This window comes from Aptenodytes forsteri, unplaced genomic scaffold (genome assembly GCF_000699145.1).
Source record: "Aptenodytes forsteri isolate BGI_AS27 unplaced genomic scaffold, ASM69914v1 Scaffold284, whole genome shotgun sequence".
NCBI lineage: Eukaryota > Metazoa > Chordata > Aves > Sphenisciformes > Spheniscidae > Aptenodytes > Aptenodytes forsteri.
Genome location: NW_008794445.1, coordinates 878406 through 902184, shown reverse-complemented (window position 1 = coordinate 902184; position 23779 = coordinate 878406). Strand labels below are relative to the sequence as shown.

Here is a 23779-nt window from a genome sequence, read left to right as displayed (position 1 = left end):
CATATCTGCTTTTGGCTTTTCCATTCTGGTGGCACCCTCTGCACCCTATTTTGCAGTTCACTGTACCCATTTAGGGGTGTTTTCGGGTCATCTTGGTGTTTCATTGTGGTGGCTATCAATATGTCCTGCTTCACAGGTTTCCTCTTTCGCAACCCTTAATAACTCTTCTGATTTGAAAGTCCAGAACCACTATTGCTGGCAGGTCAGCAGATCAGCGGCGATGGGCATGGAAAGCTGTACAGCAGCCAGGGCGTGAAATGAGAATTACAGCCCAGGCAGCCCTGGAGGGCTCTCTGTGGATGAGCACAGGAAGTAATGTATATTAGCCAGTGTGCATAAGTATTTCAGAGGGCAAATATGTTTATGGAAACTTCTTAGTGGACAAACAGCTTCAGTTTAACTTGGATGTTTTCATTTTAGCAAATACTTGTGAAAATCTTTTTAGCTGAGGTTGGTTTTTTTTCTGCTCTTGGTAGCATCTTGATCTGTGGTAAGTGTTTGTCCTCCATGCTTTTGGCCATGAAGCAGCTTAAATTCAGGTCTGGTTTTCACTAATGAGGTTCCAAGGCTTTTAGCTAATCTGATTGGGAGCTTCTAACATGATAGCAGCAGAGAAAGAAGTCCTCTGTTGCCACAGACTGAGGCTGGTGTGGGAGAGACAGCAATGGCTGATCCATCACTTGCCTTTCTGCACTAGGGAAGGAGGAAGGACGTGGTGTGGGAATATGTGTAGCAATCCTGACCCTGTAACAAAGTAATTATGAGATTCAGGAGCAATTGTGTCAGATTTCCTCTGATTAGGAGCTGGATTTGAGCTGGTGAGTGTAAGTCTCTGTATCTTGCTCTTTCCCATTGCAGTTCTTTATTGTAAATACTTGTACTGTGCTTTTTACCACATTATTTTCCTTAGCAGAAGTAGCAAAGCAGACCTTATTTTCAGGGCATCTCATTGTGTGACCACAGTAGTCCTGCTAGAAATTCTGTGGATATAACTTGCCTTTTCTTTCACCTTACGTAGCATCCTACTCCTTCACTTGTTTGTATGTCCTTTTCGCTTCTTCAGGCTCTAAATGTCATTAATTGCTGGCTGCAAACCTTTCACTATGCTGTTTTTACACCCTCTAGTGGTTAAATCATACCCAGATGTTCCAGATTATTGTAGTTTTTCTTCCTGCCAGTCGAAATATGTGATTGGTTTGAGTCCTCACTTTGGCCATTTGGGAATGCTTAGGTCTACAGTACAAAGTTTATTTTGTATCCTTTCCCAAATATTTAGGCATTCTGTCATCATCACGCATAGGCAGCAGCACTGAGGCAAATGTTCACAGGTTCATGTCAAGGCTGTGTTCCTCTTAATTCTGATGTTGTGTGATTGCTTTAAGGTAACTCAGAGCTTTGGGTTGTTGCACAGCCCCCCTGTTCCTCACCTGCCTTGCCAGAGCATTGGCTTACTGGACTTTTTGTTGTGATAGGGCCCAGGGAGCACGTGTGCTAAATCATTATGGTGTAAGTTTGCCTAAAAAGAGAAGGCTTTCTGTTGCTGAAGCGTTGCACTACTGGCACTACGTTACAGCCATGTAAGGAGCTGGAGAGCTCTCTAGGGCTGTTCTCAAGAATTCAAGGTTTGCTCCATGGATGTCTAATGCACATACAGGAATGGCAGGATGCCCCTCCTTTTCCCCAGAGCTATGGTGATGACAGGAACGAAGCCCTCAGTAAAGGGAAAATATGGGAAGTGTTAGTGTAACATTGTTAACCGAGATGAGAACCAAGTCTTTTGGTGAGGAGAGCTTATTCTCTGGGGACTATTCAGTTCTTTATCCCTCTGTTGGGCCTGCCAACAAAATGGTGTTTCTTTTTTTGTAACATGAGTGCCTGCCTAAAATGCAGTGAACCGAGACTTCCTTGCTTCATTTCCCAAGCTGTGACAAACAGCTCTGAGGTACTATGAGTTGGTCTCAACATGGAAAATGACTGGTACAGCTATACTGATGTAACTTTTACATATAGACAAACTCATCAAGAATAAATACTCTGCTTCCAGAAAGCTATTTCATGCTAACTGTGCCAGCTTGTTTTATATATAGCCAAGGCCTATGTCATATTGCTCTAGTGCTTTTCATGTTGAAATGTATTAGACATGATATCTGAAATTTGTTTGACTGCTGAATACTGGCACTTCTGTGGCAGAATTTGGCAGCTGCACAGAATAATTTTGTTCCCCAACAGGAAGCAAAATGAGCAAGAACACCTTGTTTAGCTGCCACTGAAGGGAAGAGAGGAGGAGAGAGTTTGTGGAAGCGGGAGGCAATTGCACACACCAGAACTGGGTCAGGATGTTAGAGCTATTACACCTCTTCTGTTATGGAAAGTGATCCTCAGCTATCACAACGGGTTAGGATGTTGGTTTGAAGCCTCTTTTAAAAGCTTGTACTTCCGTGAGTACAACTCTTAAATCAAACTGCGCCATTGGCTCGGTACTAATGTGGTGGAAACATCGTTACGTATCACAAGTGGCACTTCCTTCAACAGCTTAATTTTGGTGGCTGGTTTTCCATCTGAGCACTCACCAGGCCTGACCTGTTGTTCTCATGTATGTAGATGAGACTGCCCAAGGTAGCGTGGGTGCCCATGGCAACTGCTAGGAACAGCTTTATCACTATCCCCTCGGATGGAGTTCAAGCTTAAGGTGAAATGCTGTTAAATCCTCTCCAATTGTCAGCCTGTTCCCCTGGGTCTTTACTCACTTGCTGCTTTGGAATATCTGTTGGGGCATCATAGGCAGCAGGCGGCTGTGTGCACTCCTCTCCCCAGGGCTGCAAGCTGCTCTGGGTGAATGACGGTCGTGGCAGTCTGTGAGAACAGGAAGCCTCCCCTGTTGCTTTTTTTTCCCCTGTTTGTTTCCTTTGCCCAGTCCCTCTTGATGTGGGGAGTTCGGCAAGGAAGCCCTTCATCCTGAGATGTGAAGGGTGGGCGTGAGCTCCCATGGGGAGGCAGGACAGCAGGTCACTAGGCTTCCTGTTGGAGCTGGCTGCACAGAGGCACTGCTGCTCCAGTTGGTGGCTGCTCCTGTTGGTGGTCCCTCTGCAGTGAGCAGCAGGGACCTCTGCAGACTTCAGAGGGGGAAACCTCTGTTCTCTCATCTGTGTGGTCTGAGGCTCCTTCACCTATCTTCCTCTTCTCCATCACGTGGATGAAGCGTGAATTTGGGGATATTGCCACAACTTGATTAGCAGCTGAGTGGTTCAGTATGGATTAGTATATCCACAAAAATATCTTTGTTTGGTATTAACAGACTGAGATGCTCTTGTCATAAAACAAATAGAAAGTGACCTTCTGGAGGAAAATGGTTTGGCCACTTGTTTGTTTTTATTTGTACCATGATAGCACCAACCACAGTCTCTCCAGTGCCCTACTTTGTTGGTCTCGGAACAAAGGCTCCCTGTCTCAAGAGTTTAAATCTGTAAGTAGTGTTCCTGAAAAGCATTTTGGTTTTTAATTTGTTTTCCTGCTTGTAACTGACCATGAAAATACACTCTCTAGTGTGTATACTAACTGGCTTGGTAACCGGTGAGATTGTGGCAGTAGAAGTGTTGCTATTCAGGAGCTAGAAAGGACGGTTGGTTGTGGGTTTTTGGTTTGTTTGTTGCTTACACTTTTGATTTGAGTAGAGTGTATTTAATACAAATGCTTAACCTGAGGGACAGAGGGATGTTCTAGAAAGGCCTTAAATAAAGTTTTAACACCTCACTCCTTGAGTGAATAGCCAGGACAAAGATCAGGAAGCACCTGAGGTCCTCTGTATAAAATGGAGAGGACCAGGCTTGGTGTTCTGGTGCTTCTGAGGAGTGCCTCTTTGCTTGAAAGCAAACAACCCAAAATTTGGGATAGGACCAAGCTAATGAGGGGAAACTGTTCTAAACATCTTCCTTATGTTTAAAATGAGGCGAGTTAGGGTTAAGGCTGCCAAATGTACTGCTTCCTGGCTTCCACAGCCTCTCTTCAGGCAAGCAGTGAAGTATTTCCACTCTGTACTAGACAGGACTGAAGGGACATTCTGTTACTGACCTAACTGCAACATCCCATCGAAAATAACGAGCTTCGCTTTAGAGAATGCGGTCTGGCCAAAAATGTCCAACCTGTTCAGGAGATGGGAAGCATCTGTGAGGCAGTTGCACGCAGAGGGGTTCAAGGGTGTGTAGTGGGATAACTGCTGGGGGGGGTTACCATTTAGCACCTAAGCTGTAAGGGGTGTGGGACAGTTAAGGTGTGCTATGGAAAGGCATTTAATGCTGCAGGAGGGGACGAGTTCCTGAGACAACCTTTACTGGAGTGCCTCCAACTTTTTATAACTCTCAGTACATTCAGAGAGTAAAACAGTGTTGATAGAGTGGAGAGAGTTAGGTTAAAAGCAATGTAAATAATGGTATGTGGGAAGGAAAGAAGAGAGCAGAGTATTTAGCTAAAAATTGAAGGAGTTGGTTACAGACTGAAGTTCAAGCACGTCCACAATCATGGATGAGTTGGAAGTGGAAAGAGGAGATTCCCGAGACTAATCTAGTAATACTTCTCCCCCAAATCCAGAACTGTCTTGGTAAGAGAGTTGGTTGATCACTTGAAGTGCTAAGAAGTGGTTCCTTATTTTCTCAAGCCCCAACTACATCCCTAAGAGACTGCAGGAAAGATTCAGGAATTTGGATTAGAAAAAAATGTAATGCAGACACCACTAAATAACTGAGCTTGTTATAAACCTGCTTTCTGAAATTTCACTCTGAACCAAGTTGCTGTGCTTATATTGGCCACGTTCCCCCAAATCTCCCATTTCCTTTCCGTTTAGCTGATTTCTTACCATCAAACCCTTAAATAATACAGGAAGCATGGTGTCTTGCAGTTGACACAAGTCCTGAAAACAGATGACTCTGGCCGTATATTTATTTCCCTTTTGCCTCATGTCTGCTGCCTTTCTAGCCTCTCTGAATACTAGGCAGGGAATCCTTTCCTTACAGAACCGTGAATCCCTTTCACAAACACCTCTGGCGAGCTCCATACCCATGTGTGCCTCGCTGTTACTCAGTAAGAGAGGAAAAAATAACCACGTGGAGAAGAGTTGTATGAGAAGAAGTTAAGGAGGAGCGCATCTAATTCAGATACGTGGGAAGACTTCCTGACAATAAGCTCCTTCAGTCCTATAAAGAGCTTCTCAAGGGAAGTAACGATTACCTTGCTGATGAATAGTCCGGCCAAAGCTCTGGGGTTGTAAGGCGTTGGCAGGAAATGGGCTGGATGATGTAATACAAATTCCTTTCATGTTTGAGTCCTCTGATTCGAGCAATTTCTCATCTCTGCTTGGGGTTAAAGAGAGGAGATGTGAGTCATCCTTCTTGGGAGAGGACCAGGAGACCACTTTTTCTCCCACAATGTACTTTTTGACCGTTGAAGTGTTACCCGATGTCTGCAAGAGTCTTGGAGACTCCCAAGCTCCTCAGTTATTTTGGCAAGAGGGACAGCATCTTGTTTAGACTTTCCCTTCTGAAGTTACAGGAATGCTAGAGAGTGTGGCATGTGTGTTAGAAGTAGTCTGTAAAATGATCGGTTGGAGGACCAAAACCAAATGGTGTAGAGAAAACAGCCTGTTGATGGATATTACATCCTACTGAGGACATGAAAGCGGCTATTCTGGGTCAGGCAGAAGGTCTCTGCCTTCCAGTGTTCTGGCTTTGACAGTGTCTAATAGCAAGTACTTAAAGCAGAGGGAGCAGTGCCAAGATTCGGTGATACTTCCCCTCCTCTGTACTCTTGAAGCAATCCCGTGGCTTTGGGATTTCCTGGCCATAGATTTTTAAACTTTTTTTTAAAGTCATCTGTGATAGATTTTTCTTTACTGAATTTGTCTAAATGGTTTTTGAGCCCATCTAAAATCTTTGGCATCCGCAACATCCTGTGGCAATTAGTCCCCTGCTTTAGGTATGTTTTATGGAGGGCGGGGGGAAGTTCTGCGCACAGGTAACTTGAAACCGAAGTGGTTTTAAAGCTCTCAGGTGAGGGAGGCTTGGGGTCTTCCGCTTGCATAGCTGCACTGTCATTGCATGGGTGAGGATTTTTATCTTAACTGGGAAAAAAACAGCAAAACCAAACCAACCAAAAAACCAGAAGAAAATGTAAATAGTTTGTGTGCATTTAGTATCTCTTTTTTTTTTTCTGAAGGATTATAATACCTTTGCAAAAGTTATGTCTAGATACCTGTAAATGCACGTGCGTGTTGCTGATGGGCACGACGGGCTTCTGAAACGCGCGCTGCTGCAGCGTTGCAGGGGGCTCAGCTGTTCGGTTGTGGCCTTCGTGTCCTGCCCTGGTGCACCCGGGAGAGCCCGGGGAGGAGGAGGGGGGTGCAGCGGCTAAGTGTGGCAGCGTGGGGGAGCCCTGCTGGGGCAGGGGCCGGAGCTGCCCGCCCGGCGGGGCTGGGCAGCGCTCGCCGCCCCGCCCCGCCGGCGCTGGGGCCCGGCCCGGCCCGGGGCGGCCCGGCCGCTTCTCCTTCCTCCCCACAGCCTGCCTCTTAGGTTGTCCCCTGGCATAAGCTTCTGGCCGTCGCCGTAGGGCGGGAAAAGCTAAAGCCGTAGGGAGAGAGGGGGAAGAGGGTTCGGCCTCTTGCGCCCCACAAGCATTTGGGGGTGACCTCTCTAAGTTTCCGGGATGGCCGTCCTCGACAAGGGAAGTTTTGAGGGCTGGGGAGAGGATGTGTCACTGCCTGAAACCAGCACGGGGGAGCATCCAGGGAGGGCTGAGATGCCACCCCTTGCCACCCCTCCACGGGGCCTGCTGAGGGATTTGATTCTTCGAAGAGGCACGGAGGAAAAGGTTTTCGTAATGCAGGTCTTTGCTCTGTTCCAAAATGTCTCGGGGGTGAGCAGAGAGGAGATACGGGAGGGATGTTTGATGGGGGAGTGCTGGTAATAGAGAGTTACTTTTAGAGGGGACCCTGAGCAGGCAGTTTCTAGCGCTTCCCTGGCTTGAGCAGGTTCCTGGCCCAAGCTCATTTTATCAAAAGGCACGTGCGCTGCACAGCACTGCTTCTGCTTAGAGAGCAGTGCAAGATGGACGCACGAGTAGTGTGAGGGTTCAGGGATGTCCTCCTTCAGGCCTGTAGAGGCTGTGCTTGAGTGATCAGTTGTCTCCAGTGTGTATTCTGCATATCATGAAATCTCACAGCTTTCAAGTGAATGAAGGGAGTGTGTGTGTGAATAAATGTTCTTCCATCCTATTTTTTCTTTTTTTTTTTAAAGGAGGCTAGAGATACCAAGAAATAGAGCTGGTCAGTGTAGTTACAGAACCTGGAAAGACGCTGAAAAAGATCAGATGCTTATGGTCAGATCCTTTACTAAAGGAAATTAAGGCAACAACAGACATACACTGTTAATTTTTAAGGACCAATCATGTTGGATCAATTTAATTTTCTCCTTTGACACGGCAGCAGCCCTGGCAGATGGAGAAAGCTACTGGCTTTGGACCTAGTCCTGCATGACCTTTACATAAACTGGGCAAATGAAAGGTGAAATTAAGAAGGGGTTGAGCTCCTCATTGGAAAACTGTATTTCGAGTAATTACGTCATGCTTTTGTCTGTGTGTGTGATCTGGAGTCTTAACATGGTCTGCCCTGGCTGCTCTGTTCTTCTGTACTGTTCATCAAACATCAGGGTAATGAAAGAGTGACAGAATATATGTATGTGGAAGGGCTGGCAGCCTTTGGAAGGTAGGATTAGGTGTCAGAAAGATCACAGTAAATTGCAGAAATGGCCTGAAAGCCAACAATGTAAAATTAAACAAAACCAAGCTGTATTAACAAAAGGAACTGTATACACAATATAAAATGGAGAATAGCTGGCTAAGCAGTAATATTGAAGGAAAGACCTGGGGTAATAGGAGATAACAAACTGAGTATGTGGTGCTGTTTTTTGTAATCTTGAAAACCTGGAATGTATGTCCAAGTGTGTCAAGTAATTGCAGAAGGTAGTTACTCTTCAGAGCTCAGCACAGCGAGCGGAGCACTGTACCTAGTTTTAGGCACTTCAGGAAAGATACAGACAGAGTCTGGAAAAAGACTAGGGAAGAACAAGAAAAGGAGGCTCAGAGCCTGACATAGGAGGAAAATATTGAGCTTGTTCCTCTTTAAAAAGAGTAGAGAAGTATGGAGGATGGGGATTGATGATTTACTGTATCCATTGAAGGCAGCTTAATTTGCATCAAGGAAGGCTTGAGTTGGATACTATGGGGTAAAACAACATTTCTGATTCAATGTAGTGAAGCACTGGAATGGTAATGTAGGGGACTGGAGTTCCTGTTTCTGGGAGTCTGTAATAACAAGTTAGGCAATTCCTGATGGATTTCTGTCCAAACATGCTCTGTGCTGCCTCTGGGCACGGAGGACCTCTTGTCTCCCCTGCCTTGTACTTGTGTTATTCTGTGACAGTCAAAAGCCAGTTGTTACCATCTACATAATTCCACAGCCGTATGACTGCTGTTGTCTTGGGCCTTTCTCTCTTTTTTTTTTGTTTGTGTGTGTCTAAATTATAACATAGAAGGCTCCTCTGCTCCTGTATGATCTTAAAAGTGCCAGAGATTCTTTCTTTGACAGCTGCCTCATAGCTCTGTTTCTTCCTGAGCTTGTTTATTACTCAAAGGGTGCGGGGTGTTCAGCATCTCTGAGTCAGTCCTTCCCTTTGTCTCACAGTAATAACATGTATCATGTATGAACTTTGGAGTGTTTGATATCTTGATTTCCCTTTAAGCTCTCTGGCCAGATCTCCACTTCAAGCCTGCTTAGAGGAGATTTTTTTTTTTTTTAAATTAACATAAACAAACGCCTCCTTGCTACCTTACCTGCAACTCCTGTTGCATGAAGAAAGGACTGAGAGAATTCAGCAGGAGCATTTCCTCAGTCTGGGCAGGGAGCGTGCTCCTGTCTGCTTGCTGTTGGCATCTGCTGTGGGAGGGCAGCCTGTGTGCATTACGCCGAGTACGGTAACTGCTTCACTGCCCCGCTCGTGCCGGCTGCTTCAGCAGGACCCTGAGTAAATGAATGGGATCACTTTCTGTTCTGCTGACTTCTCCTGCATGGTGAGTGAGCAGCTCTGCATTGGCTGGGGAAGGATGCTGCGTGCAAGCAGACTACCTCAGCAAGCTATGCTGATGCTCCTGAGAATAGCTGGTGGATAGAAGATGGTTTCATTCTTCTCAATATTAAGGGAGAGGTATTTCCAGCAGCAGCATAATGTTGCTCGGAGCAGGCATTTGCCAGATGGTTTCAGCTCCCCCGAGGCTTTGGGATGTGAAAGGGAAAGGGCCAGGAACACACTTTTGATTCATTCCATTAGTAGATTAATTGGCACTGTCCTGGCTTAATAAGTCTCTTAGATTTCCCAGTGGAAATGGCACATGTAATTCTGCCCAGGTCATGCTCTGCACACCTGTGTTGAAGCTTTCACAGCAAGAAGCTATGCTGCTGCAGGCAATATCTACAAAACAAGACTTTTGGGGGCAGGTCTTTTTGGTGGGGGGAGAGGCGAGAGAAAATCTTTGATAAGTACTGTTAAATAATGCTAGGGGAGCAAGATGGCTTGTGAGAACATGCTTGAATTCTTCTGCCGTTTTGGTGGGGGGTGTATTTAAAAATCTTGCAGTGGTAATTTGATGTTATGAAGCTCCCCCCGCCCCCCCATTCTGTATTAATTACCAGCTAGATTGCGTTTTCCAGGAAGTCTGTGATTAGAGGGCAAGGGTGCTCTTCCTGATAAAGGTCAGAGGCTGCTGTCTCGAGAGGCTGACGATAAAATGAAGAGAACTGTCTCACCGATTTTAGCTGAAAACCTGAGCAGATGCTGTGCTGCTATTTACTTGGGGGGGCTGTCCCCCATGACCTGTGTTTTCCCGCCTCTCTTTCCTCGGGCCAGCCAATTGTTGGGGAGTGGATTTAGTTGCTGCTGCCGCCCCCACAGGAGAAGGTTCGTAGCTCTTGGCACTTTTAGCAGGAATCTGCGTTTTTAACTCTTTTGGTGCCTGTGGATTGCGATGAGCTGTGCTCTGATGTCACGGCAGCGCTGAGCTATGCTTTCTGCCAGGCCTAATAAAGGTTTACCGGTAGGATTGTATCTGATGAGATGTGCTGAAATTCCTTCACAGCTGGATTTTAATGAGGAGAGACTTCAGGTACTGCCAGCAAACACATCCTCCTTGCCTTTTCTGGTCCATTGTTCCCCTAATACACCTGGAGAGCATGGGCTACCCTTTCTTACAGGTCAAGAGGACAGCAGTGGCTAATGTTGGCAACAGTTTGATCATCATCTCTATTTCTGGGGCACCTGTCACACTGGCTCCTCGCCACGGTGTCCCTAAGCTAAAACAGTGCTCCTCAATTCCAAGTGCTTGGAGAACATCTTGTTTTCCAACCATTTATGGCATCCAGCTCCAATCCTTTGCAAGGTCTGGAGAAAGACTGACAGGGGCCAAAGGAGTAAATGTCATGAGACTCCGGAGCTTTGTGTTGAAAGCTGAGATAGAGATATTTTACATCCCGCAGTACTTGTAGCTAGGTTTAGGCTCTTTGGTATTTCCAATAGAATGGCATTTCAGAACTGGGAGCTGAACTCTGACAGCAGCATTGTCCCCAGTTGCTGCCAACTTCACCCCAGACAGAGAACTGCTGTATTTCTTGAGCAGCTGCTGCTGTGGAGCAGAGCACGGGAAGAGTGCTAGTCTCTGAAATAATTTAAATATACTGGCCCAATAGACAGATAGAGCCAGCCCTCTGAATTTCACTCAAGAATTAATCTAATCACTGTGTAATATGTTCTTACTGGTCTATCCTACCTAAAGGGCAAACTTAACTACATTAGGCACAATTTGGAGCATTTGATTTCCTTCAGACTTAGAATTAGGATACAGTTGACTATCCATGTACATATTTCGAGGTTTCTGGGCGTCTCTAATCCAGTTTGTAGTGACATTAGCATTAGATAACCATAGCGAGGCCTCTATCTGAAAGAAAACATGCATTCTTCAGGTCACACAAGGATGAAAAAAGATTGTTCTGGTCACTGTTGCTTTCTGGGAATTTGGGCGGGGGGGGAGTTTCATATATTGTTGTTGCTGGTAGCTTTGTTATCAAAGTGAGTAGCTTCTCTAGCAGGTACAGTAGTTGTCACACAGTATGACTACACTTCAGAGCTTAAATTTGGATTAAGATAAGATGAGAATGTATTGCTTAGGGCCTAGGGCACAATAACTGCATGTGTTGACTGGCCATAGTTACTTCATACCATTCATCTCATCTAAACCGAATGCGAGGGAGCTGCTACTCATTCAATTTGTCTGTCTTAGAAAGGGATCGAAAGAGTAAGGAAGTTGCAGTCAATCTCTAATGGAAGAGTCTAATTCTGCCAGGATTTGATCAGAAAAGGCATCAGAATGGAATTTACATTACTGTAAATTTTTTTTTTTGTCATGGTAGGGTGTGGGGGAAAGAAGGGAAGGTGGAACAGCCTTAATACGAGCTCAGCTGAAGGTGTTTGAGGGCCACAGTATGCTTGTACCCCACAGACTGCAGTGATGCTGAAGACCAGATCTGTAGCTGGTCTGCTCCTGTGAGAGCCAAAATCCCCCTGATTCAAGTATGTCAGTTGACACAAGTGCCAAGAAATATATCTGAATTTGTTGGAACATCCCATGTTACAAACTCCTGGCGTTTCCAGTACTCACTGCGTGTGAGATCTGCAGAATGGCAAAATGCCCTATTAAAAGATATAGGTAGGTATTTAACCGCATGCCTTCTTGGAAGGCCCATATTAAATATATACACTAAAAAGACTTTGAAGAATGGACTATCTCTACTTAAAAAGCAGGAAACAAGTAGTGCGGCTAGTCTTTACATATACACACTTTTCTAAATTGTCTTATGCTCATAATTCCCTGAGGAATCAGTCAGATGGAGGGAGCTGTTTGCTGCAGCCATGAGAATAATCCAGCTAGATGGTGGTGGTGCAGGTATGGTTGAGGACCACTTTGCTCAGAATGAGATCAGAAACAATTGCTTTTCTGACAACTGACCTTTGCTGATCATTGTGAATTGAAGTTGGGGATATTGTATTTTATAACTAAATTTTTCCAGTAGCATTTCTGTCCTCTAGAAATCTTCTTCTATATTTTATATCTATTTATGCCTCTTGTCTTATGCTTTATTAATGCCTTTTACATTTGAACAGTCTGCTGTTCCTTTATGTGGTTTGACACCTGCCAATACCCTTGTTGAAATATTTTGCTTTTAGTTCTATTAATGGCGATTTCGCCATTACAGTTAGGTAATGGAGAAGTATTTGCAGTCCCCTGACACTGTGTTTGGTCTCTTTCCACTCACCCTTACTTATCACAGGTTGATGTTGTGTTCCACCAAATTCTTTTAACAATTTAGTTTTGTTGTTTCTTGGGACATGTCGTTCAGTGTTTATCGGTGTTACCTCTTCATTAGTTGGAGTCATTCCTTTCTTCTTTGCTGATTATATACTTGTGCCATTTCTCATACTGAAGCTGTATTTCAGGCATTCAGCTAAGAAAAACATCACAGATTTAAGATATTTTTGTCTTCATTAGGTATGTAAGGCTTCTAGGTAATGTCATGGATTATTTTTCTTCTCAGAGGGTCAAATGAAAGAATGTTATTTGAATAAAAGAAGAAATAAAGCAGCTGTGACAATAAGTATAAAAAAAAGTGCACAATGTAGTACTTGTTAAGCTGATTTCTTCCCTCTCATAGGTGTATTCGCAGTCTACTTCTGGGGTTTATTAGTCTTTGAGTCTTTCTAAGTTGGAGAGAATGCATTTTATACTCTTAAAAAGGGATGTTAAAAAACCTGTCTTCAAGCCAAGCGATACAGGATAGAATTTTATTCCCGTCTCTAGCAACTTTACTATCCCAGGATTTGTAAACTGCTTTCTATGCTGTAGTAAATTAGATCCCAGCAGTACAGGGCCTATGTAGATAAATATAGTAGCCATTATACCTTGATATAGTTGTATTGCCTAGGAAATTACTACTGTTACTGAAAAGGAATTTGCTCAGGGCAAGAGGGTATCCATTACTTCCTGAATAACTCGCTAACATTGTTAACCTTCCTTTGCACAAACAAACCAGGAGGAGTCCCTTTCTGCAGGATGGTATTGTTCTCCATCTGTATTCCCCTTTATCAGCAGCAGGCCTAAGTCAATGTTTCAGCATATTAATAAACCCCTGTGTGGTCCAGGGAAGAGAGCTACGCCCTGTCTTCTCCATTCCCCGCTGTTGCAATACTCTCCTCTTCATATCCTTTCTTAATTTGCTGGGTTGTTGCCGTGCTGATGTGGTACAGCCACTTGACATGGTAAGCATGGAGACAGAAAATGGTGTAATGATGCTGTAGCTCCATTGATGAAGTATTTGAAGCAGTTTCTCTCTTGCCACCTGAAGTCTCACACCTTAAATAGGATAACACTTGGACGTCATCAATTCATCCTTTGGTATAGCTTCCCTTGTGGACTATAAAGAGATGAGTTGTTGAGGTAGGAGCTGAGTTGTGTTTTTTTATTTGTGGCTTCCTCTTCAAAATCCACAACCAAATAAATATTCTCATTAGCACTGACAAATAAGTCTAGGGCATAGAGAATCTTTCTGCCCTTTATCCATTCAATTGGATATTATACTCCTGATTTGACACTAAAAATAGACTTTTGCTGAGTTTGCTGTGTAATACTTTCTGCTACTTCATGGAAAAATTGAAGGGAGATAAAACTTTGTTCTCTGGACATTACTAGTGAAAATATTAAGGCAGCTATTAGTTAACTAAACTTTAAAAAAATAGGAATTTAAATACCAGTGTTAGAGCCTATTCTGATCCCCTCTTACAAGTATCTAAATATATTTGCTATATGCCAATTCAGTACGGACTTCAGACTGGATCCAGGTTGGACAGAATAGAGAAGATACAGCTTGAAAATCAAGCCTGGGGTGGCAACACAGCTGCAGAGATACTTTTTCTCCTGCAGACCTTAAGCTTGCTAGCTTCTCTGCAGAAGGTGTTGGGAGATTGCAAACTTCACTCCTGTTCTGCCATAGTAAGGCTGACAGGTGTAATTAATGGAAATTTCTACTTGTCTGCCCAAACTCATGTTTGCTATATCCTGGGGGCAGTTGTATCACCATTTTGTTTTTGCAGATGAATGCCCAAACCAGTATACTGTGGCTGTAAGAATTCCTTACATCTAAATGTTTGCACGCTCTTCAATGTTTAACTTCGAATTCCCTGGCTTCACAATTTAGTTTTGCTGATGTGAGTGTTCTTGGTTTTAATTTAAAAGTGTATTTTTGTCTAAGAACACATTTTCAGCAATGTACCTTTTCTAGTTAATGAGCTTATAGCGATTCTCTTGAAGGATTGACAGTGCCTTCCAGAATAGCGCTCTTGAGTGTACTTGTGAGGAGAGGAAAATCCCAAACCCCGCCCCCCGCCTTGAACGAGAAGCCTGCGAATTGAGACCTTCTGTTTAAAGACTTAATTACTATGTGAAGTCAGTAGCAGGACAGTCCCTGGAAATGTTGGTTTTGTTCTGAAGTTTATTTAAAGACTTAATTACTATGTGAAGTCAGTAGCAGGACAGTCCCTGGAAATTGTTGGTTTTGTTTGCATGTCAAGGTGTTTTATTGTTTCAAGCTTTCTGCTTTTTGTGGAAGATAAACTAGCCCTTGATAGTTTGCTTTTAAATAAGTAATCTCTTTTCAGAAGCCTCTTGCTGCATAGCTGAACCATACCTGCAGGAGAGAGAATAGGGAATCCAGTTTTCCAGTAATGAAATGGGTTGCTCTATAACAAAATGGCTTTTTTTTTCTTGTAATATGCCAATGTTTGGCTTATTTGCTTGGCAAAACATCTAAAAGGGATTTCTGGTATTTTTCTGGGTGATTTATTGTATGCACTTTGTATTCGTCTTGCTTCCTTTCACAAACAGGATAATGCAGAAAGAGGCTTCCTGGAGTCCTTTTGGATGTTGAGAGGAAATCTAAAATCTACCTTGTGGTTCAGAAATTCTGATAATCAGAGATAATGCTAGGATCCTGAGTGGAGGGAGTCTTCGCAAATGAGCAGTACTCTGCTACCAGCATAGTCTCCAGCGGCACCCAAAGGAGTAAACCAACCTCAAAGAAGATCCTCTTATCTCCATAGGAACTGCAAGTGTGCCCAGCGCTGCCTTCTGTGCCTCTCCTCAGATAGCTCCCAGCCCCATCTCTAATCTTCTTTAAAAAAAAAACCAAAATGACAAACAAAACAAAAACCAACCAACCAAACCAAATAAAAAAACAATACACAAGGCATACCCAAACCCCACAACTAGTGGCGGTCTGATTCCCCTGTTCTCTTGCTGGGACGTTCTGCTGGAGTCAGATAAGCTGTGGAAAGCAGCCACTGAGTCAGAGGAATTTCCCTCTGAGCGCTGCAGAGCATGTCTCCCTTCCCATCTCCAGTCAGACCTTTTGTAGGTGGTCCTTGAAATGTTTATCGTGGTGGGACAATGATCGAGTCTTCATCCTCAGTCAGAATCCATCTTCTGCATAAAATGTGAAAGCTCGTTCTGGCTCTTGGATGTGAGAGCAACTGTTTTCCTTTGGTTTGAAATGAAATTTCCCTCTTCAACCTGCCCCAACCTCAGAGTACCTCCCCTCTCACTTTTCAGCAAAGGAAAACTGCACAGTGAAGAGGAGCACATAGAATCAATAGCACTTATAAACCATAAAAGAACTTCATCTTATTTTAGAGTTCAGGCTGTTTTTAAAAACTATTTTACGGTTTTGTTTTACAGGATAGGTTGCCAGGGAGCCTTATTAAACATCAGAAGTAGATATTTTTATGATCAGTATTTTTCATTCATGTATCCAAACGGTCTCCCAGGTGCGTTCAGGTGCATAATTTAATTTGCGCTCCCCTACTTGAGGCCTTCCACCTGCATCTTTGTTCTGCAAACCTCCCATTATCAGACCCCACTTCATTTTTTCGCTTTGCTCAGCATTGGGATGTTATTTTAGCTCTCATTAGTGGAAGAGTTCCAACCTGGATGCTTCTAGGAAAATTCAGATGCTGTGAAAATTGGTATTGGTGGCTTCAACGGTAGCACTGCTCTCGTGATGCAGTCTTCTGGTGTTGACAGAGGTATAATCTTTTGGCCGAGCTTAGCTAACAGCAGCAGGGCTTTAATAATATGGGCTCCAACAAACACTTGCATTTGGGGATGTCATTGCATCACAGTTGTACTTTTGGCCTTACAGCAGGTTTACTGTTAGTACTGTAGTTAGGGCTTATTAGAGCTGCAAATGCAGGTCATGCAGTTTGATGCAGACTGCAGGCCTTTCTCAGTGTCCACACCTGAATATGTTCACAGCTGTAGTTTGGTTAAAATCCACTTGTTATCTGGTTACATCCCTTCTGTTTCTAAGCTCGAGCTAGATAAGAGGACGACAGTGCTGTTTGTTGGGTAGCTGTTGGAACATCTTCCTTAGTTACTGCTGGAATGGAAAGCATTTCGTTATCGCAGACTGCAACAGCTGACTTTTCTCCAAATATAGAACAGAAATACGTATTGAATGCTTTGGGTCTTTCTTCAGTATTGGGGATGTTTCTACCTTTTCCCCATGGTAGCAGGTCAACGTGATTGCTGGGGTTGCTATTCTTGAGAAGCTTTGAAAAACTCATAATCGTCTTCCAGCTCTGGCTGTGGATTTTGCCTCCTGTCTTAGGACTCCCTTGTAATTTCCCACCACCCTCCCCCCCCCCTTCCTAATTTCCTTTCTGTTTCCTTCTCTCAGCTTTTTTTTTTTTTTTTTTCCACTTGCTAGAATATATACAAGCATTCAAGTGTAGCAATGTGACAGGAAAGCCCAATAAGCAGTCTGTCTGTCCAGGAAAAATACACCAATGTACCTCTGGTCCCACTCAAGCGCTGAGTATAGATGTAGATACACTGGTTTGGTCTCTGTTCTCCTTCCGTATATCCAAATGTGATTGTCACAATCGTTTTTACCTAAGCTACTGCTAATTTCTGTTTTTACGATTGATTGCTCTTTTCTGTCAAGATGGAATCTAATACGGAATTGCTCATTTTCAATGTAACACTTCTTGAACTAAGAAATTGTTTTCTGTAATTTAGAAATTTTGAGGGTGTTCTTTGGCATTAGCCCCCCGATGCCTCCTGTAAGTGTCGCTCCGTTTGAAATTCCTGGTGATCAGATAGGTTTTTTCCCTCTGTTATGAAGAGGTGCTTAGCTAGCCACTCATCCTGCGTGCTATCTAATGTGATTTCAGTAGTGTGTAGCAGACATACCAGCTTGTACCCTGTCTTGAGCTTTATCTGCTAGAATGTTAATCCACGAGCATTTGAAATCATATGCCTCTGAGACACAATCAGCTAGAAACAGATCATGTCAGTTTGAAACTGTGCCATACCTACTCCCCATTTGCCCACTCAGATCTTTCCTAAATCAGTTAGAACTTTTTGTAAATTATTTTTTAAGCATTGGGCTTATTTGAAACGTATATACCAGCAGTATTTTGGGGTTGAATTTATGCATATAACTGAGCAGCCACAATTCTTCTTATGTGTAATTAAGGCTTTTGATACTGGTACAGAAGCAGGTAGATTCCCCCCCCCCCCCCGTTTTACCAGTGCCTCTTAATTTGCCAAATACCTTGATATAAATAGGTGGTTACTTGCTCCCTTTTTCTCTTTCCCCTTTTGTTACTTGCTAACATCTTCCTTACCTCTCTAACAAGCAATAATATCTTTGCAGACTGCTTTCTTCCTCTTTCACTTTGATTTACACAACAGCCTCCCATCAGAGAAGACGGACCAATGTTTCACTAGGCTACAGCTCTCTGAACATTTTTCTCTTAGCCTGGTATAGATTAATTTTAAAATCTTTTTCCTTCCGCTTTTAATCCTTTTTGAGACAGGAAAGATCCCTAAGAGATCATGTGTATTTCCACACACAGCAGCCTTCCAAGTTCCCTGACACAGATCCTGTAAAGCACTGTTGTTAGGATTAAGACAAAGCATTTGCAGGGGATCCTAGCTACCTGTTTCAGAAGCCTGTCTTAGTCATGTCTGTCTTTGTTTTTCTGGAATTAGACTCATTAACATACTGTTGTCCTCTTGCTACTTACAGAATATTTTGTTTCCTTAGGATAAATTTTCCAGAAAAAATAATGTCTCCTATTGATATCTTTTACATACCAGCTAATGTAGTTGAAAATTTATATAATCTGAATAAAAGCTTAAAAAAGGCCTAATAGCTCATCTGGTTCTTTTTCTCCCCACATAATTATATCGGCCAAGTAAATCTTTTTCGTGCTTATAATCTGAGGCTAACATGGTTACCCCACTGCCACCAGTACTGTCTGCAACTGTGGATAGTCTTGGGTGTACACTTCATATTCTTAGCGTTGGTTTGAACCTCTGGGCAGCAGCAGCTCTGTTGAATCAGAGCAGCGGTGCCTCTAGAGGCATCCTGCAGCATCGTTTCCTGACCAGTTGGGTACTCCTCTCGCTGCTTGAGAATATTGAGCGTTGAGAAACCTGCTCTTGCAGTTCATCCAGAAGTGCTCCAGGATGAAGGTATTTCGTCACCAGAAGTCAGCTGCTCTCAGGAATCTTCCCATATACCTTCCATGGAGAGGTGGTGGCCTAGTAGCAACAGTGGCAGATGAATTTCAAGCCAGTATTTGGATGATTCGAGGAGGGTTCGTAGGTCTTGTTTTGCTTTGGAGGCTGAATGTGACCTGTCCAGCTGTGGAGTTGCTGGGATGATTTGTAACGAGTCCCAGTTGTTGAAATTAAAGAACAGCCTTATTCTGAAAGTTTTTCTTTTCTCTCCCATGGTAGAGTAGCCTAAAGGATGAGAGAGCCTGTGGAAGAAGGGGGAGAATTTTTTTCCTTTTTTTAAATTTATTTTTTTCATTTGGAGCTTGTTGGTCACTCTTCAGCTTAGTTTCAAGCATTCATCTTTTTCAAGCCTTTTATGGAAATACATATGAAGTAGGATTTATTTGGGTTTGCTCACCTAGTCCACATGTCTTCTCACTTTCTTCTCTGCATACAAGGAATCTCAGCTTTCATAAAAATGATAGTAAGATCATTTTTGGATCAGGATTCTGGATCAGAAGAAAACCTAGAAAATGCCATCAAGGTTATTTGGTGCAGAAGTGCCTGCCTGAATCTGCAGGCTGGCTGAACTAGTAGCTACCATTGGTGCAACCCTGCTGCTGAAATGTTAACTGAAGTGTCTAACCGTGATGCAAATGTCAGCATTACCGCTGTTTCGCTCCTCTTGGAGGATTTGAGAACAGGTTTATGGATCATATGCTTCACTCTTTGGAGACTGTGGTGCATAGGCTTTGGTGCAGTAAGTGATCTTTAGGAACATTGCTTTTCACCCTCTTGACCTGACCAGTCATGCTAAAAGGTGAGAGCAGATGCTAAAAGGTGAGAGCAGATGGGAGTCCCGAGGGATGCTGCAGTTGAACAACCCTGTGACATCCGAGCTTCCTGAATCAGGGCTCCTGCTCCTTCCCCTGAGCAGCAGGGCTTGGGTTTTCCTGGCTGGAAACCCGAGTGGCTTCCTGCTTGTCTCTAACGAGCATGTCCCTGTGGCTGCTATATCCTGGTCATGATGATAAGCCTTTTTTCTAGCTTTTTATGCAGGACCACAACGACAGTCATGCATTTCCTTAGAGCTGGTCGGCATCCCATGTGTTTGCGCCTGTACCTGGGACAAGCCTGGCCCAGGGTGTGTTTGCAGCTTGCTGAAGGTGAGGGGAGCCTGGAGAGCGCAGAGCACGCCTGGGATGTCTGCGCTCGATGCAATGGGAGGCACATCAGTTTGTTGCCCTGTGTAGACAGGGCTTGACTTGTGGGTGGATCGTGTGGATCGCGGCAGGCCACATGGCTGCTTGCTTTGCTCTGAGCCTGCTGGATTGTGTTTAAGTAATCTATAAGTGAAGGGAGTAGAGGTGATACGTGAAAGAGCACCATTTCTATATCTTTGGCTGAGATAAAAATACTTCTTCAAAACTCATTTCCAAGGAGACCAGTGCTTCAATGAAAACCATGATTTTGGTTTTTGGGTTTTTCTGGTTTTTTGTTTTTTTTCTTATTTGAGGAGAGGCCAATTTTAACTTAGCATTTGGAGCCCAGCGAGGGAAGTCGATTCTTCATTTTGAGGTGGGAAGGGGGCGAGAAACCCGTTTTCCTAGTTTGGAAGAGCGGTTTAACTGATTAATGAGATGAGAGGTGACACTTGTCCTGTGGCATCGGGCATGGGGGATGGGACGAGGATTCGCTCGTGCTGGGAAGGGCTTGCTGGAGCTTGTCGAGGTAGCTGGGGCGAGAGTGTCTTTTGCTCAGCGCACCTTTGCTGGGGCTGCCGCCCCACCAGCAGAGTTTTACAAACCTGAAATTGGAGACTGGGTTGGGAGCGCAAGGCTGCGAGAGGGCGCTTGCCCCAGTCAAACTTGGGGGGAAGCTGCCTCTGGGCAAGTGGGAACCCGATACACTTGGAGGAACTGGAGCCAGCTGCTGCTTTCCCTTTAGCAATATGCAAGTCTGTAAAATACTCATGCAGAGCCACCTGCGAAAGCAGATTAACCCCTTTTTCTGTGAGTCACTTCTCTTCCCCAGCTCATGCTGACAGTGGTTATTTCTCCTGTGGGAGCTCCAGGGTGCCTGGCACACCACAGATTTTCTCCTTACCTTCAGGATCCCTGTAGTTGTGCTCCTCGGTGCCTGTCAGTGGTTAATGATTAAATACAGCTACTGAATTGTGACCGAATTTTGGGTGTTGACTAATGGGGTAGATGAAGACGCGCAGAGCCTGCCTATGGCACCGTGCACAGCTCCTGCATCTGCAGATGATTCCTGGAGAAGCAATTAGTGGGGTGGAGGGGAATGGGTCCTCACCCCCCAGTGACCTTGGAGGACAACGCTCTGCCTCATTCATGTCTAAAGATCCCGCTTCTAAAGTAAGCACTCTCCAGCGCTGGGAGCAGGGCTGCATTTATTACTAACCCCACCCATCCCTGCCTCTTGCAAGAATCTTGTGAGGCCGAGATTGTGTTTTTAGAAGCAGAATGACAGAGAGAAATTCCCTGGAGGCGAATGCAGAGTGTGTGCTGTGCACGCCAGTACAGACACACGGGGCTGGGAACTCCCAGGGAGAGATTAAGTGCGAGAGAAGAGCGCAGAGCAGCCAGAGCTGGAGGAGGGGGGCGGAGGAGGCGAGACGCTTTCTAAGCCTCAAACTGAGCCGTTCGGATTTTTTTTCTTAAAAAAAAAAAACAAACCCAAAAAAAACCAACAAACCCTCAACCAACCTCGGTCTCGACAATCTTACTGAAGTGCCTCTTGCGTTGCCGGATCACCTCATTGCTGGGTTTGAAGGACCCAGGCTAACATGATGTACCTCTGGGTGAGTAGAGAAGCGTGTGTGAGGGCTTGCACACTTTGCACATATAAGGAATGGAAAGCTGAAGGACTCTGCACTAATGTGAGTGGCCTTTGCTGTTGGGCTTAGCTCTCTGCAGCCTCTACACACAGTGGGCTTTAGTTTTCCCTTGTAAAAAATAATATTTAGAGTGAGTACTGTTAACTGCATATCGAGCAGGCTTTTCCTGCAGTTATAAGTTCCTCTGGAGAGAACAGTTTTGGTCAGGTGCCTCGGAGACAAAATTTTTGGTATAATGCTGCTCACTGTCTGCCATCTGTGAGACGTATATATGTATATGTATTCCCCCCCCCATGCATAAGACTGTTCCCATGTGCGTCTGCTTTATGGGATTTTGGTGTTACTGAGAGATATCCCAGGTAGTGGGGGTGTGCTGCTGAAAGGGATCTGTAGTCACTGAAGGTTAAGAGAGGAGCAGGGAGCGAATAGATAGTTTTGGAATTTAGGGCTTTGGGGTTAGGAGAAGAAGCTGTTTCAACAAAAGTTGGATGCAAGGTTGTTTTTCCAGAAGTGGCACGGTTACTTGAGTTTCTGGTGGAGTATGGAAAATAATGTCAGGAAAAACATGTGTAAAGTGTTATATAGATCCAGCAAGCAAAGTAAAAGCATATATAAAAGCATATATATTTTCAGCCTTTCAGCAAGGACTGGAATTTCCTCTGGAGCAGTGAGCTGTTAGGCTGCTCAGTTAGTCATCTACGTGTAGTTTTGTCTGCTCCTGGGCACCCTTGAGATCAGCAGTTTGCCCTTGGGATCCTTACCTAGATACGAGAGGTGAAGAGTAATCAGTTCCCAAGTTTTTGTTTGTTTGGTGCATTTTTTGTGGTGGTTTGTTTTTGGTTTTTTGGTTTTTTAAATCTGTTTGTAACTCTGAAGGTGGGGGCTCTCACTACTGCTGCTTTTCGATTCTGTGTCCCCATCACTCCCAGGAACAAACACTGGTTTATTTTAGCAACAAAGCGAGCCTTGGAACCCGGGCAGAAGGATTTGACTTCCCTCCTTTGCACATACACACACTATCTTTGTTGCAGGGTAACTTGATTCTGCGCTGGGGTATGCACACTTGCCTGGTTTTGTCCAGCAGGCCCTGCTGGCAGGCACGTCCACCTTCTCCCCTCTACCCCCCCTGCAGCCTGGCATTCGGGACCCTGAATTGGGGTGCCGGCTTTTAGCGAGAAAGGCTGGGCAGGCCCCGTGGCTCAGCTAAGATTTGTGCTTCGTTTGGTGGGTGGGGTAAGAGGAGAAGTAATTCAGCCATGCTGCTGCTGATTTTAGATAAGCAGTAAACAATGGAGATGTTCCTTACCCGGCTGAAACGCGGAGGATCCTGGCGAGTGAGTGTGGGAGCTGAAGAGAGTTGCCCTGCTGTCTCGCCTCCTCCCACTGGTGAGGGGTGCGTGAGCACTGTAGTATAAAGCGGAGATGTTAGCCTGCATAAAGACCAGCTTGGGCCCAAAAGGTGAAGCGCTGTCCTGGATTCTTAAGAGAGGGTTGAGTTTTGGGATGCTTGCCAATGGACAAAGAGCGGTACCCCACCCCCACCCCCCGTGGGCTGCTGCTTCTGCCTGTACCCTAAACTTTGGGCAGCGCTGTTGCTGCGCTTGCATTGCAGTTAAACTTCAGAGGAGTGGGGAAAATAAGTGTTAAATGCTTGAATAGCTGAAGGGGTTTTAAGGGCATCATCCGGGCATCGTGCCATCATAATTAAAAAAAATTAGTGAATTGGTGCTATCTGGATATGATCTTTCCCTTCTCAGTACAGGTTACCCTATTACTTTCGGGGAATCTTCCCCTCCTCGGTCCTTTCAGGAACCTTTCCCTCTGTGCCCATTTGTGTTTCTGCTTTAAGCTCTCTTTATCCTGACGGGCTACATAACCTTGAGCGGTGAGAACAAGGAGCCCCGAGTGACAGATCTGGTTTGGTGTGGGGTTTGCTGTGCCTCGGCTGTGCTGGTTTCTTGCTTCCCTGCTCACAGGTTGCCCCCCCACCGTTCCCTCCTTGTTCCCCGTGCTGTGTTTTTTCTGTTCTGTGCCTCTTGTCCTTGGAACATCAGGACTTCAGTAGATGCATGGAGATTTGTACTGAGTCATTCCTTAATTCAATGCATGAAGCTACATTAATGCAATGTTAAATTTAAGGTTTTAAATATGCAAGTCCTGAAATCCAGAATTAAGGTTCCCACAGCAACCATAATGTTCCCCCCCCCCCCCGTGCAC

General features: G+C 44.6%; 1 protein-coding gene across 1 annotated transcript in view; it reads left to right on the top strand.

The window, feature by feature from the left end:
- Window positions 1-21226: 21226 nt before the first annotated feature.
- The window catches only part of RBFOX2 (RNA binding protein, fox-1 homolog 2), a 115685-nt gene continuing 113132 nt past the window's right edge, over window positions 21227-23779 (top strand). Inside the window, exon 1 of the mRNA XM_009289929.2 lies at window positions 21227-21526. Coding sequence (XP_009288204.1) covers window positions 21512-21526 — 15 coding nt within the window. The 5' untranslated portion in view covers window positions 21227-21511. The remainder of the gene's footprint in view (window positions 21527-23779) is intronic.